The sequence below is a fragment of the Pecten maximus genome, chromosome 2, assembly GCF_902652985.1.
Source record: "Pecten maximus chromosome 2, xPecMax1.1, whole genome shotgun sequence".
NCBI classification, from domain to species: Eukaryota; Metazoa; Mollusca; class Bivalvia; order Pectinida; family Pectinidae; genus Pecten; species Pecten maximus.
The window spans coordinates 23,856,694-23,870,584 of NC_047016.1; the positions used below are offsets into that span (position 1 = coordinate 23,856,694).

The window sequence follows — 13,891 nt, forward strand, 5'->3', positions numbered from 1 at the left end:
ATAAAATAACCAGAAATACATTGATAAAATGAAACTATATTTTAAGATGGTCAGAAATGCACTGATTAAAAGTAGCAATCGTTTAAAAGAGCTAGGAATACACTGAATGAACGTGACTATCATGTAAATAATAAGAAATACTCCAATAAAATGTTACTATCATGTAAAGTATCCATCCAGAAATACACTTATTAAACTTAACTATATTTTGAAATAACCATCCAGAAATACACTGACAAAAAGTAATAATAACTAAAAAGTGACTATCAGATAAAATAGCATGGGATGCACTGATTAAGCGTAGCTATCATGTAAATAGCGGGAAATACACTGATAAAAAGTAAAAATCATGTCAATATCCAGAAATACCCCGATGATGTGTAAGTACCATGTAAAATGTCCTGAAATACACTGATAAAAATTAAGTTTCATGTAACTGCATTTACCAATCATTTGGCAAACTGTTTCTAGTTGCTGCTTGGCAATCTGTATTTGAGCAAACATGGATTCCTCAATACAAACAGAAGGTATGCTGTCGATACATGAAATCAGTTCTGGGTAGATGGTTCTAAAAAGAAAAGAAAATAAACGTTTTATATGCTACCAAGTACATGTAAGACTGAAAGTCGCGATATCTACTTTCGTGTAAATTATTTTTGCTGTTTGCATATATATCTTTTGACGTTGATACATGTAGCGATTCGGTCGACTACTCTGTTATATCATTACCCATAAAAAATACTTTCCTGATGTAAGTAAAATCAATATACCTTAATGTAATATATTTTGTATAAAAGGAATATTTCAAGATTTTAAAATTCCCTGAGAAGTTGCTTACAGAGTATTATTTTGAAATTAATCTGAGCGATACCCTATTATTTTTCTTTCCTTTTTTAATTTTTTTCCAGAAGCGTGTGTCTTCAGATTCGCGGAATTAGAATGGCAGGAATGCATACAATCAAATTTTGCAGTAATATCCTGTGACCCTCGTAACAATGACATTGGACAGTATCTTTTACCTGCATATTCGTTTGGCATCCTCTAGGCCTCCTCCAAGACTACCAATGTCAGAGACTGGCTCTATACATTGCATCATTGTCTGAATGTTGCATACTTCTCCCGTGTTCTCAGTAGTATTCGCTGTAACATCAGACAGGACTTTTTTTTTACAGACATGACGCTTTATAAGTGTGACCAAAAATTTTTCTCAGTTACAACCGTTAGTTTAATGATGGAACAGTGATTTATATCAGGGAGTGTGTGTGGCAGCAGTTAATAACAAACCCCAAAATATACGTGTATGTTAGTAATTGAATTTTGAACACTTGGAAATCATTATTTTATATCTCGAAAACAATACAATTCTTGTGCCTTTGAGATCCTTGCAGGTTGTTTCGGATTCGGTGTAATTTTTTTCTAACAAAACATGTTGATGCAAATGTCAATACAAAATAGACATACAGCGTAGTTTTGTTCTTACTGAATAATGAACAATAAATTCCACGTGCCTTCCTCCTTTAATACTGTTTTGATTATTTCGAAAGTAAAAAAGATAAGTAGTGGGGAACAATAAAATTGATACATTCGAAAAATATACATTGAAAAAGCCCATAGAAACAATAATGCCTGTTATTGAAAATATATATATTGTCCCCTACCGGCACTCAGTAAAACTAGAAACAGTGACATTGACCCGAAAACCCTGAAACTCCAACTTGATATTTAATTATTCATACTGAAGTTACATATGAGCTTTCACCAACACAATTTAAAACACTGCTGAAAAGTGCGAAAAACTGAGTGGACGGACACACAGACGCACGGGGAGGAAACCTTAAATCCCCTTGGATTCACCGATAGAGGTCTAATGATGACCAACTTTCATATTCCAGTTCGTTGACAAATAATACAGTGCACTGCATTTAAATCATCATGCCCAAACTTATTTTTTTTTATAAATCACCTTTCGCAGGCAAAATAATGAGTATTCTGTTCACCACATATCTCTGATACTTACAATAACTAATTTGTTTATAAATTGCAATTTAGATGAACAATTTATTTCTCATGACGGAAGCTTGAACATACCTATAACATTCAAATTATGTGAGGCAATCTGTTGTATCTCCGTTTTACACACGTATTCACCAGAGCGTTCTTCTGTAGTGTTGTCGATACGTAACATACGGAGACGATCATTTATCTTAATTACGGAAAATTCTGCAGAGGCAATGATGAAATTGTTCACGGCAATGATGTTCATGTCGGAGCTGTTGAAACGTCTATATATCCACGTTACCTATAATACAAAAGGAAAACAAATTTCAGCTTGATTATTTTCTGATATATCAAAATATAACAAGGACTTTTCATCCTTCTTTACAATCCTATTCATTTTTGTTATAATTCTGATAAATTCAAAACATTAATAATATATCTTGTCATTGTAAGTAATATATATCGTCACAGTAAAATTATTTATCAAGGAAAGCATTACAGCATCACTTCCGGCTCTCTTACCGCCACGTTTTCAAGGGAATAGTTTGAAGCGCAAGTGAAGTCCACAGAGGATCCGACTGGTACAGTAATGTTCTGATAGTTATCTATAAAAAAAACATTTAGTTAAGAATCAAACTGGACACAATAAAGTATTAGGACTAAGAATGAATTAATGTAAGAAATAACAAGAAGAAGGGTGCAAGATGAGAAGCCTACACCAAGAGGGGTGAACCCAAAGTTTCCAACCTGGCATTTGTCAAATATTGTTGGGGGGAAATATGTTAGATATCACGGATGGACCAAAATGCTTTGATGCAAGTTTTTCTATAGCAAACGAATATTTGTGCAGAGTTGATTCCTTGCCTTTAATGCGACCTATTGTTGTCTGTAACAAGGAAAGCTATTAACAGATTTTTAGATAAGCAAATTTCCCTTAAATAGGTCATATCAGAATCCTATCCGGACCTTGTTGGAACCTTTATGAACAAGCTATATGTGTAAATTATCATTTCACCTGTACATTCAAAGGTAACATATTGTTTTGAGAATGAAAATCAATCAAACATGAAAAGGATACTATAAAGGCAGGAGGCAATCTGCTCATTGTTTAAATCCGATCATTACATAATGTAACTAGAACCCTGACAGGTCAGTAAGGCTCCTGTATTGTGGTAACATATCCCCCATAATTATCAAAGGCATCTGTCCATATAGCTCAAGTTAATGTTTGACACTTGAACTTCATAAAATAATCGCAAGAAAGCACTATATGCATCTAACATTTACTTTGATGTGACTTGTTTCCTTCCACTTCCATCTTTGCTTTGCCGACAGAAATGTAGGTGAAATCTTCATTATTTGTTTTGAATTGTTTTATTTCAAAAACCTCCCCCATCAAGAGACAAATCTTAGATCCGCTTTGTCTTTGAACTTATGACGCTAATGATACGGACATTCAGAAAGACACTTAATCCTAAATGCTTTGGATGGCATGCGACATGCCTTCCCTAAGTTGAACATTGATGTAGCAACTATCTACTACACGTTTTCCCTGCCTCAACATCACACTATCTGTTCACGGGGTGATAAACCCAACAAACTATTATCCAGTGACTTTGATCATTCCTGGATTGTCTTAGGCTTTAATTCAGACCAATTTTGCTTCATAATTTCGGAACAAATTTTATCACTAAATATATATAAAATTTGCCGTCATTGACCTACAGTCCTTCACTCTAAATAAGTTGATTTCTTGATGTTTTCACAGTGAAAAGTTACAAAAGTTGAACTTAATCTTTGACCTTATAACTCAGTTACCCGGAGTTTTAATCAGTAGACTCATTGCTTAATACATCTTTGCTTCATAATGCAATATCAGAAATAATAATCAGAAAAATATACAAAATTTGACCTTGACCTTTGGTCTGGACTTTTTAGCTGAGTGTTCTAAAAATCCTGACCAAGTGGATCTGTCAATAAATGCCAAAGCTATATTCAGTAGTATAATTAGTAGGCGGACAGACAGACAGACAGACAGATAGAAAAAAAAAGTGATTACTATAGGGTACCCGTATCTTCTGCACGAGGCCCTAATTACAGGCACCATTGTGGCATGATTAAAATTCCCGTTAAAATATTTTAATCTACAGAATTAAAGATCATAGAAAGTAAATTGATAAATATTGTTTGGGCAAATAATGAGTCAGAAATGTTTCCTATGCCTGTATATCATAAATAAACCATGGCATATGATATAATACAATATACAAAGCTCTATGGTACAAAATATTCGATAAAGCGGTTCGATATGATATTATAGAAGGACTTAAATGAGATATATTTAAGATGGTAAGAAACATATTAAAAAGTTACAGGTAGATACATAAATACGAAAAAAAACTTACTGCATGGCTCCTCATCCGATCCATCTATACAGTCATTCTGCCCATTACACAGCATTGTCACTGGCACACATTGGTCATTGGACATACATTGGTAATCACTCTCCGGATTACAATCTAAAACGTTCAAGAATCACAAATATCATATGCAATGTCTAGAACTGCTACTAGGATGGATGACTAATACCCCGCTACCAAATCCACCTGATCTCTACTCTGTCGCCAGGATGACTAATAACCCGCTACCAAATCCACCTGATCCTCATTTTATCATCAGGATGGCTGATAAATACCCTTAACCCAATCCACCCGATTCCAAATCTGTCGCCAAGATGACTAATATCCCGTTACCCAATAAACCTGATTCCCAAATTATAACCAGTATGGCTGACCAATATATTCCGATACCCAATAAACCTGATTCCCAAATTATAACCAGTATGGCTGACCAATATATTCCGATACCCAATCAATCTGATTCCCAAATTAGCACCAGACTAATTTCCCGTCACCAAATCAATCTGATTCCCGATCTGTCACCAGGTTTGCTGACTAATATCCTGTTACACAATATCCACATGATTCCCAATCTTTCACCAGGACGGCTGTATAATACCCCACTAACCAATCAAACTGATTCCCAAATTATCACCAGGATGCCTTAATTATACCTTGCTTAACAATATAGACCTACATGCTGGCGTTGGCTCTGGTATTGCTGTCATTTCAGGTTCACGCGTTCCTTCTGGTTCTGCTGTCATTTCAGGTTCACCCGTTCCTTCTGGTCCTGCTGTCATTTCAGGTTCACCCGTTCCTTCTGGTTCTGCTGTCATTTCTGGCACGGATGTTGATGTTTCTTCAGTCACCTCTGTCCCTTTCGGTAAAAATGGGAAAAATAATTAAACAGATACTCATTGATATTGTAGTTATGAACTGAGGTAAAGGCCTGGTTTTTAATTTAATGCGTGCATAGAGCGTCTTTTAGTCATACAGTGTAAATGTTTTGTTTGTGCTGACCAATAGATATATGCAATTTTGTACAGAAAATAAATAAAAAAAAAAAAATCCGTAACAAGTGCTTTTTAAACATAGATATAACTAGAAAATCACGTGCAAATTGTTAATCAGAAAGCAGAAAAATTGCAGAGAGAACGAAAAAGCAAGAAATATGATGGTTTCAGGTGCCGAACTAGAGTACAAACTCATATCTATTATCAAATTATGTTTAAAGAAATGTGATCATGCTACCATACAATAACCAGTTCTTGAAGTAAGCTAGCTAAGATATATTAATAGTTTGATACACGTATATTGAGTATAAAATTATTACATGGAGGTGTTGATGTGTTGGTAGTGTTCATAGGGGAGCTTGTAGATGATGGCGGCGAACATATCACACCAGCATCTTCCCCATGACCACAGTTTTCTGTCCCCCATCCTGGGAAACTACAATCCATCAGTCTAGATTCGTCTCCAGAGCATGATACATCGTCCATCCATGTTGGTTCTGATCCAGCACCGAATGACGCCTCTCGTGTAAATGTTCCTCCGCTGTTAAAACATATACCATATAAACATGATTTAACATTTACATACAGTAATTCTGTACTAAATGTTAACAACAAATGATTTCCAAGATTACGAAGGTGTCACAGTTCACACATTTATAATTCATATCGCATTAAGAAAGTACTTGATATATGACATTACTGAATTTGCTCCCTTTGATCATAATGGTGTTCTTTTACAACACTTTCGACACTTTACTTTCGTCCGTTTGTAATACAGATTCTTGAGGACAATTTTGCTATGATGATCGTACTGCTATTATTGTTTGATGTATCGTGTGATGTGAATACTGTTTTTGTTTTCTTATTCCTTTAAACCCTTCCGAAACTCTTTTCAATGTACTATTTCATATTTTGTTGACCGGTCCAATGCAGTTTTCGTTGTAAGATTAGAATCACGTTTTCTCCCAAATTAGTTTTAAGTTGTTGTTTTAAATTCCATCAATGATTTGTGAATATAGCAAACATCTCAACACTGTATCAGAAAGTTGCTTCTCTGTTACTTCTTGTTGACTTTTACACGTAAATGATTTGGTGAAATAAAATATATTAAAGCCATATTTATATATTGAAATTATGGAGCATCTGACGCCACCGATATCACAAAAAACAATTATACACTTTTGATACATAAACGTAACATCTTTATTATAACAAATAAAAAAAGAACTAGTTGCCTTACATTGAATAAGGCGAACTGGTTCCTTTAATATGTCACAATTGTATTGCTGTATCACTCAAGGTAAACGAAAAAGCAATGGAAGAGTTTTAGGGCAGGAACAAACAAGTTCGACGCAAGAATGGAGGAATGTAGACATGGCTGGGAAAAGTAAAGCCTGATATAAATAAGAATTTTCGTATTTGAAAATCTGTTTCATTTTGAATGCAAGCTTTTTTTTCTATTTATATGGCTAGAAAAATAGCAGACGCATATAACAAGTGTTATATTATATTACAAATTGTATTCCTACTGAAGGGATAATTTTACTCATTTACGAGGTCAGTAAAATTTACCTGTATCCAAGTTGTTTACATACGACTCTAGCATCGATATCTTCCCACAAGTCGTCACAAACCGTTCCCCAACGTCCATCATGGTAGATTTCAATACGACCCTCATACTGTGATCCACCATTAACGAGTCGTACTGATCCTAGGAAACGAAAGAAAAGGTCAATCTAACAATGTTATTTGTCTCTTTCCTGTTTGTGAATCACAACTAAAGCTGAAATGATTCAAGCATATTTCTCATTAGAAATGGCATATCGCATTGAGATATGCAGATATAGTTATAGTTCACTGATTCATTTCGTTGTCGTCTCAACAGAATGGTCCCTTGTCCTTTCGTTCACATTAGTTATCGTCAAATATTTACATTCCCGGTGTGTGCTCGTTATATAACCTTACTAACGAAAACATCGTGCACTAGTGTGTAAACAACAAATTTGACGAGAAGAAATACATTGCTCATAGCCGAAACGTGCACAAATGCATAACTAGTGTGAATGCTCAATTGCTATTTTCGTTTCTGTTTTGATTTTTTTCAATTAAATATCAATGAAATATGGAAGATTAAGCTAAAATATACAATGAAAAAACTTTTTATTCTTTAATATATTTAAGAAATCGAATAATAAAAACAATGCAGCCATGGAACTTAATTTTGTTTATTCCTGTAGTTGACAACCTTTCGAGCCAAATAAGAATCAGCTGTATAGCAATTCCATTAATTGTTCCACTGTTTCATCTATTTGGATAACGCCGAAAAAAATATCGATTCAATTTTAAAAACACTGAATAAAAACACGTTAAAATGTAAATATATGGAATGAATCTTGCTTTTATCACTTGCTGATTTGTAAACTGCGATTTTAACAAATATTTTAACATGACGCACTAGCGTGTTATTTGAAATATCTGTAAAACGATGCAGTTTACACACCAGTATACGAAAAAACAAGAATAATTCCTTAATTCCCAGCGACATAACGAACGAACGTCGTAATTCATCTTGAAAACGAGAAGTTGCTAATATACCACATAAATAAGCCCGCGACAATAAGTAATGTCTAGTTGCCGCGCTGTTTTTTCGTCAGCAATTATCATTGATTTGCATTTCAATTATCATCTTTTTGTCCCGATAACTATCGTCTTTTTGATGCGACAGCGAGACAATTATCGTTATGTCACTCCGGATTGACCATAAGTAACGGATGCGAAAGACTAAGACGCTGAAAGTTATTACCTTGAGGTGTTGATGTGGTGGTAATGTTCATAGGGGAGATTGTAGATGATGGCGGTGAACATATTACACCGGCATCTTCCCCATGACCACAGTTTTCTGTCCCCCATCCTGGGAAACTACAATCCATCAGTCTAGATTCGTCTCCGGAGCATGATACATCGTCCATCCATGTTGGTTCTGAACCAGCTCCGAATGACGCTTCTCGTGTAAATGTACCTCCGCTGTTAAATATTATCAACGAGAACTCTGAATTTGACTAAGTTCCCAAATCTAAATGTTTAAATTTGAAGAATGGATTAATATTAATAAAAAAAAACCTACAATATCTATTCTGTCTTACATTAAAAATGGATTAGAGACCAGTAAAAAAAAAACCATTTGTCAATGTTTTAGGTAAATGTACATCTGCCAATAATGTCAATACCACATTTTAGTAAAACGCCATTTAGAGCTTGCCAACGTGATGTTCCCATACTGCCTTAATTGATAGGGTTATATAGATTGGTTCACTGTGATCTAATTGGAATTTTTTTTTCCAAAAGTGATTGACCATCTAACAAATTTATCTGTTTGTATGTCATAGAATTATGTTATTACCATGGGTGTATTTACTTTGTAGTTTTTAACGGATGAACGAATTGAGTACAATTGTAATTAAACAAAGCTGCGACTAACAAAAATCGCCTGTTTCGCTCCAATCAAGATATGTATATAATTTTATGTTATGTAACTGTCATAACCATTCATACTTGTGGTTTCAAAATATATATAAACTATTAAATCACCTGTATCCAAGTTGTCTACATACGACTCTCGCATCGACATCTTCCCACAAGTCGTCACAAACCGTTCCCCAACGGCCATCATGATAGATTTCTATACGTCCCTCATACTGTGATCCACCATTAACGAGTCGTACTGATCCTAGGAAACGAAAGAAAAGGTCAAATTCCTGTTAGTGAATCACAACTAAAGCTGCAAGTACCAAATACATGTATGTCGTAGTAAAACCTGTCATCAACCAATCTGAGTAAAAAAAACCCTGCAGTAAGTAATGTATGTATATACAAAGCATAAAGTTCAATACCTTGAGGTGTTGATGTGGTGGTAGAGTACGAAGGCGAGCTTGTCGACGATGGCGGCGAACATATTACACCGGCATCTTCCCCATGACCACAGTTTTCTGTACCCCATCCTCGGAAACTACAATCCATCAGCCTAGATTCGTCTCCAGAACAATCCACATCGTCCATCCATGTTGGTTCTGACCCAGCACCGAATGACGCCTCTCGTGTAAAAGAACCTCCGCTGTTAAATATTATCCATTAAAACCGATTTTACATAAATGGGAAAAATAGAGAGATATTGAAAATTAAAAAGAGGCGTTGATCTCACTTCACATTTCAAAAGGAAATCAAAGAACCATTTGTCAACGACCCAGATAAATGTGTACCACGTGGAATCTGTAGGTTTGTAATGATGATTTGCCTGAAACAGTTCCTAAACATTATCCTATGCAAACAAACTTCAATGAACGTGTGTGAATTAAGAATGTATGTGTAGTCTTGAATTTATCTGATAAGTGTTGTTTAAAAAAAAAATTTCCGAGCGCGGTTTAAAAATAATGTGCTCACGTGTAGTCCAAAATGTTGTTACCGAATGATATTGACAACAATGTGATCACGTATGGAGTAGGGATCTCAAAGGTTTTAAAACACTTTATACCAGAAAATAAGCCTTTTGGGGCTGGCTTCGTATACTAACCCAGGGGTTTGAGTTTAACAATTTGAAAACCACATGTAAAGAACATAATAGAAAGGAAACATAAAAGCTTATACTGTTAAATGAAACGTTTTCTAATTGTTCTATCATATCACGCCATGTTGGATATAGTTTGCCCATGTAAGATAGCTATGTAAGATTAATAAAATCTATAAATAACCCGATCTCGATCACTTACAGGTAATAGATTTTTTTTTCTCGCACCTCTTACATATTTTATAAATTACTTCAACTAGTCTAGTTTTAATTTCTAAATATTTCTTTTGTGATTATTAATAGAATATATAGTTATATCTGTGATTCATCCCTTACACTGATATTTTAGTATAGTAATATTCAATCTTCTAAATTTAATTTTAGATCACCTACTTCATTGTACCATTTTAATTCACACTATATTAGTGTATATTCTGTCAGTTTTTACCTTTTGCTATATTAGCATTGTATGTATATTCGACTCCTTGTGCTTTAATAATGTCCTTCAGCAACACTTGTGTGATATACAAGCGTTCATTTATAAATCATATTTAAGCTGTGATGATAATTATATATTTATTACATTGTTATATTATATCGTTATTTTAAATTATGCCATGCTTGTGTAAATATATTTGATGCAGGGCCATGTTGTAAACTAGACATTGTCTAAATATGTTACCCTGGTTAAATAAAAGATATTATATTATATATCTAGTTGTATTATAACAACCCATCTATATATGCGTTTAGAGTGTAAGAGTAACCCGTCTGGGGCCTCCCGGTTCAAAGCCGATTAACCACTTCATCTGCGCTTCGAATTCAGTCCTTTCGCGTAAAAATATAGTTCGGTTATATCAAAGAAGAAAAACAATGATCAATCGGTACATATTATTTTAATAATAAACAACAACCAACCAAACAATGCATAGTAATTAAATACATGACAAAAACAGTTTGAATGCACATATTTCTAATAATATTGGTTAACTTGCGCGGATGAATGCATGGATGGGTTGAAATTCCGCCAAAACTCACGTAAAGGTACCAGACAGATCGGACAAGATAGAAAAATCTAGCACTGGGTATCACGTGAGATTTCCCTGTCCGAGGTGCGAGAAAAATCAATCTTACATATCATTTCACGCGCTCGGGGTAGTATCTGCGTTCGAGGGGGGCAACTCTTTCAAAATCGTCTGCTTGAGTTTACATGTTAATCGTCATCGTCGGTGTAAAGTTTAAAAGATGAATTTAATAATTAAAAGTACGTGTATTCAGTAGATACATGTATCATATCAAAATAAACCGATAGGGCTACACGGTAAAAAGATTAGACATTTCATCAGAGCGAAAAATAGCACTCCGTTACTGTACTGTAGACAAAATGCCTATTGTAACAGTACAGTAGACCGGCCGGTTTGTCATTTGCCATTAAAAAAAATATGCAAGCACCAATCAAACACCACAACCAACGAAACGGTTCCGTCTACATCATCACTGGGGCCTGGAATGCTTTCAACTCTACTCAGGTGTATTTGGACTTGTCCTATTGTGCACGTGTAGCACATTTTCAGACGTTTACTGGCTATTAAATTAATGAACATTCAGTAAAAATGTGACCCCTTGATGTTCATATAAAAGAAAGTTTGTTTTAATTAAAGCACAGAGTCTATATTTGTGTAGAGTAACCAGGAAAACTAACAGTCACCCTAGACTTCCAATATGATCGTCGTTATCGACGGACCTACCTTCGTTATTCCATCAAGAAAAAACGATTAAACACATATAATCCTTTGTCACAGGAAAAAAATGAATGCTCGTGTTGAGTCACTGTTAGCTGGTTCACACATGAAGTTGCCAAAAACACCGTAATTGTAATATTACCACCCACGAAACATCGCCACGTCATGGAGATCGATATCGACATCACTTCCAATAGCCTTGAACTATTAATGTAATTCCAATGACAGTCGTGACGACATGCATTGACGTAATATTTTGTAAAGAAATGTGACTGGGAAATCAAATTATATGTAAAATTGGAAAACTCATTTCATTGTTGATTTTTCAACGTTTTGTTGATAGAACTTCTTTTTCTCTGATGTTGACAATTTGATCGTCAAAAGTCGGTTAAGTTACGGCAATTTTTATTGGCGAATTATTCATTCGTTCATCACATAACCATAAAAGAAATGAAATTTGTGTGCAAACTTCTAGTTTGCCAAAATTGGGTATGACCTTTCTGAAGTATTTTAAGTACAAACGTTAAATAAAGAAATTTAAAAAATGAAGAAAATGGATGGCTAAGGGACACTTCTGCCAGAAATATGATAGTTATAAGAGAGAAAAAGACTTTTTCATTATGTGTGTATGAAGGATAGGGATACTCCAACCTCGGGATCACAAAATGTGGTAAAACCCTCTGCCTCGGCTTTCAACACATGTTGTGACCCCCTGGGGTGGAATATCTCTATCCTGCACATACACATATGAAAAAGTCTTATATAAGTCTTCATTCTTAATTTTTGCCGGCCCCTCGACTCAGGGGTGACTATAATGATTTCATAAACAAATCTTGACCCTCATCTGCCACCAATTATTCTTTCCAAATTTGGTCAAACCCGTCGTGTAGTTCTTTAAAAGAAGTCGTTTAGAGAAAAAGTTGACGACGGGCGACGAATGACGCTGCGCAAAGTAATACGCTCACTTGCTCTTCGAACGGAGATCTAGAGCTAACAATTCAGTCACGTGAGTAAAATTACACCTGTCCAAATATAAATATAGAAAATATGTTTTCATTTATTGTTGTTAACTGGTGAGTAAACTGCATTATTTCTACAGATATTTCAACCTGACTTGCGTCGCAAGCAAACAATTAAAACAACACTAATTTCTTAAATGGGTGAAGGATAAAGTATCATCGATATTGTTTAACCATATGTGTGGGCATAGTTTTGATAACATTTTCCTGTAAACGACGTTATCTGTGTCACTCAGGCTAAGATGATGTCTTCACATCAATTAAAAAAACTAACTTAACCATTTCGTTCTTATAAAGATATACAATCAAAATTATGTCTTAATGTTTTATATCATATAATTAACTGTGCCATGTAATTATGTTTTCGAGCAGGATTGTTTTCTGATTACTTTTTAGCTATTTACAGTTACTGTGTCAAACGAATATCGAATCGTTGGAATCCAGGTAGGATAATTCATATATGTGATTTTCAACCATACATAGATATATAGAAGCTATCAACATTTACCTGTATCCAAGTTGTCTACATACAACTCTCGCATCGACGTCTTCCCACGAGTCGTCACAAACCGTTCCCCAACGTCCATCATAGTAGATTTCAATACGTCCCTCATACTGTGATCCACCATTAACGAGTCGTACTGATCCTAGGAAACGAAAGAAAAGGTCAATCTAACAATGTTATTTGTCTCTTTCCTGTTTGTGAATCACAACTAAAACTGAAATGATTCAAGCATATTTCTCATTAGAAATGGCATATCGCATTGATATGCAGATATGGTTATAGTTCACTGATTCATTTCGTTGTCATCTCAACAGAATGGTCCCTTGTCCTTTCGTTCCCATTAGTTTTCGTCAAATATTTACATTTCCGGTGTGTACTCGTTATATAACCTTACTAACGAAAACATCGTGCACAAATGTGTAAACAACAAATGCATAACTAGTGTGAATGCTCAATAGCTATTTTCGTTTCTGTTTTGATTTTTTTTTTCAATAAAATATCAATGAAATATGGAAGATTAAGCTAAAGTATACAATGAAAAAACTTTTTATTTTTTAATATCTTTAAGAAATCGAATAATAAAAACCATGCAGCCATGGAACTTAATTTTGTTTATTCCTGTAGTTGACAACCTTTCGAGCCAAATAAGAATCA

The 13,891-nt window shown here is 34.6% G+C and overlaps 1 protein-coding gene across 1 annotated transcript in view; it reads right to left on the reverse strand.

Annotated features, from left to right (window-relative positions):
• Positions 1-13,891, reverse strand: part of LOC117342184 — a 138,047-nt gene that overhangs the window by 14,585 nt on the left and 109,571 nt on the right. The window contains 12 exon segments of the mRNA XM_033904224.1: positions 447-568; positions 1,020-1,140; positions 2,089-2,299; positions 2,521-2,603; positions 4,404-4,517; positions 5,095-5,274; positions 5,731-5,951; positions 6,983-7,121; positions 8,214-8,434; positions 8,999-9,137; positions 9,301-9,521; positions 13,241-13,379. Coding sequence (XP_033760115.1) covers positions 447-568; positions 1,020-1,140; positions 2,089-2,299; positions 2,521-2,603; positions 4,404-4,517; positions 5,095-5,274; positions 5,731-5,951; positions 6,983-7,121; positions 8,214-8,434; positions 8,999-9,137; positions 9,301-9,521; positions 13,241-13,379 — 1,911 coding nt within the window.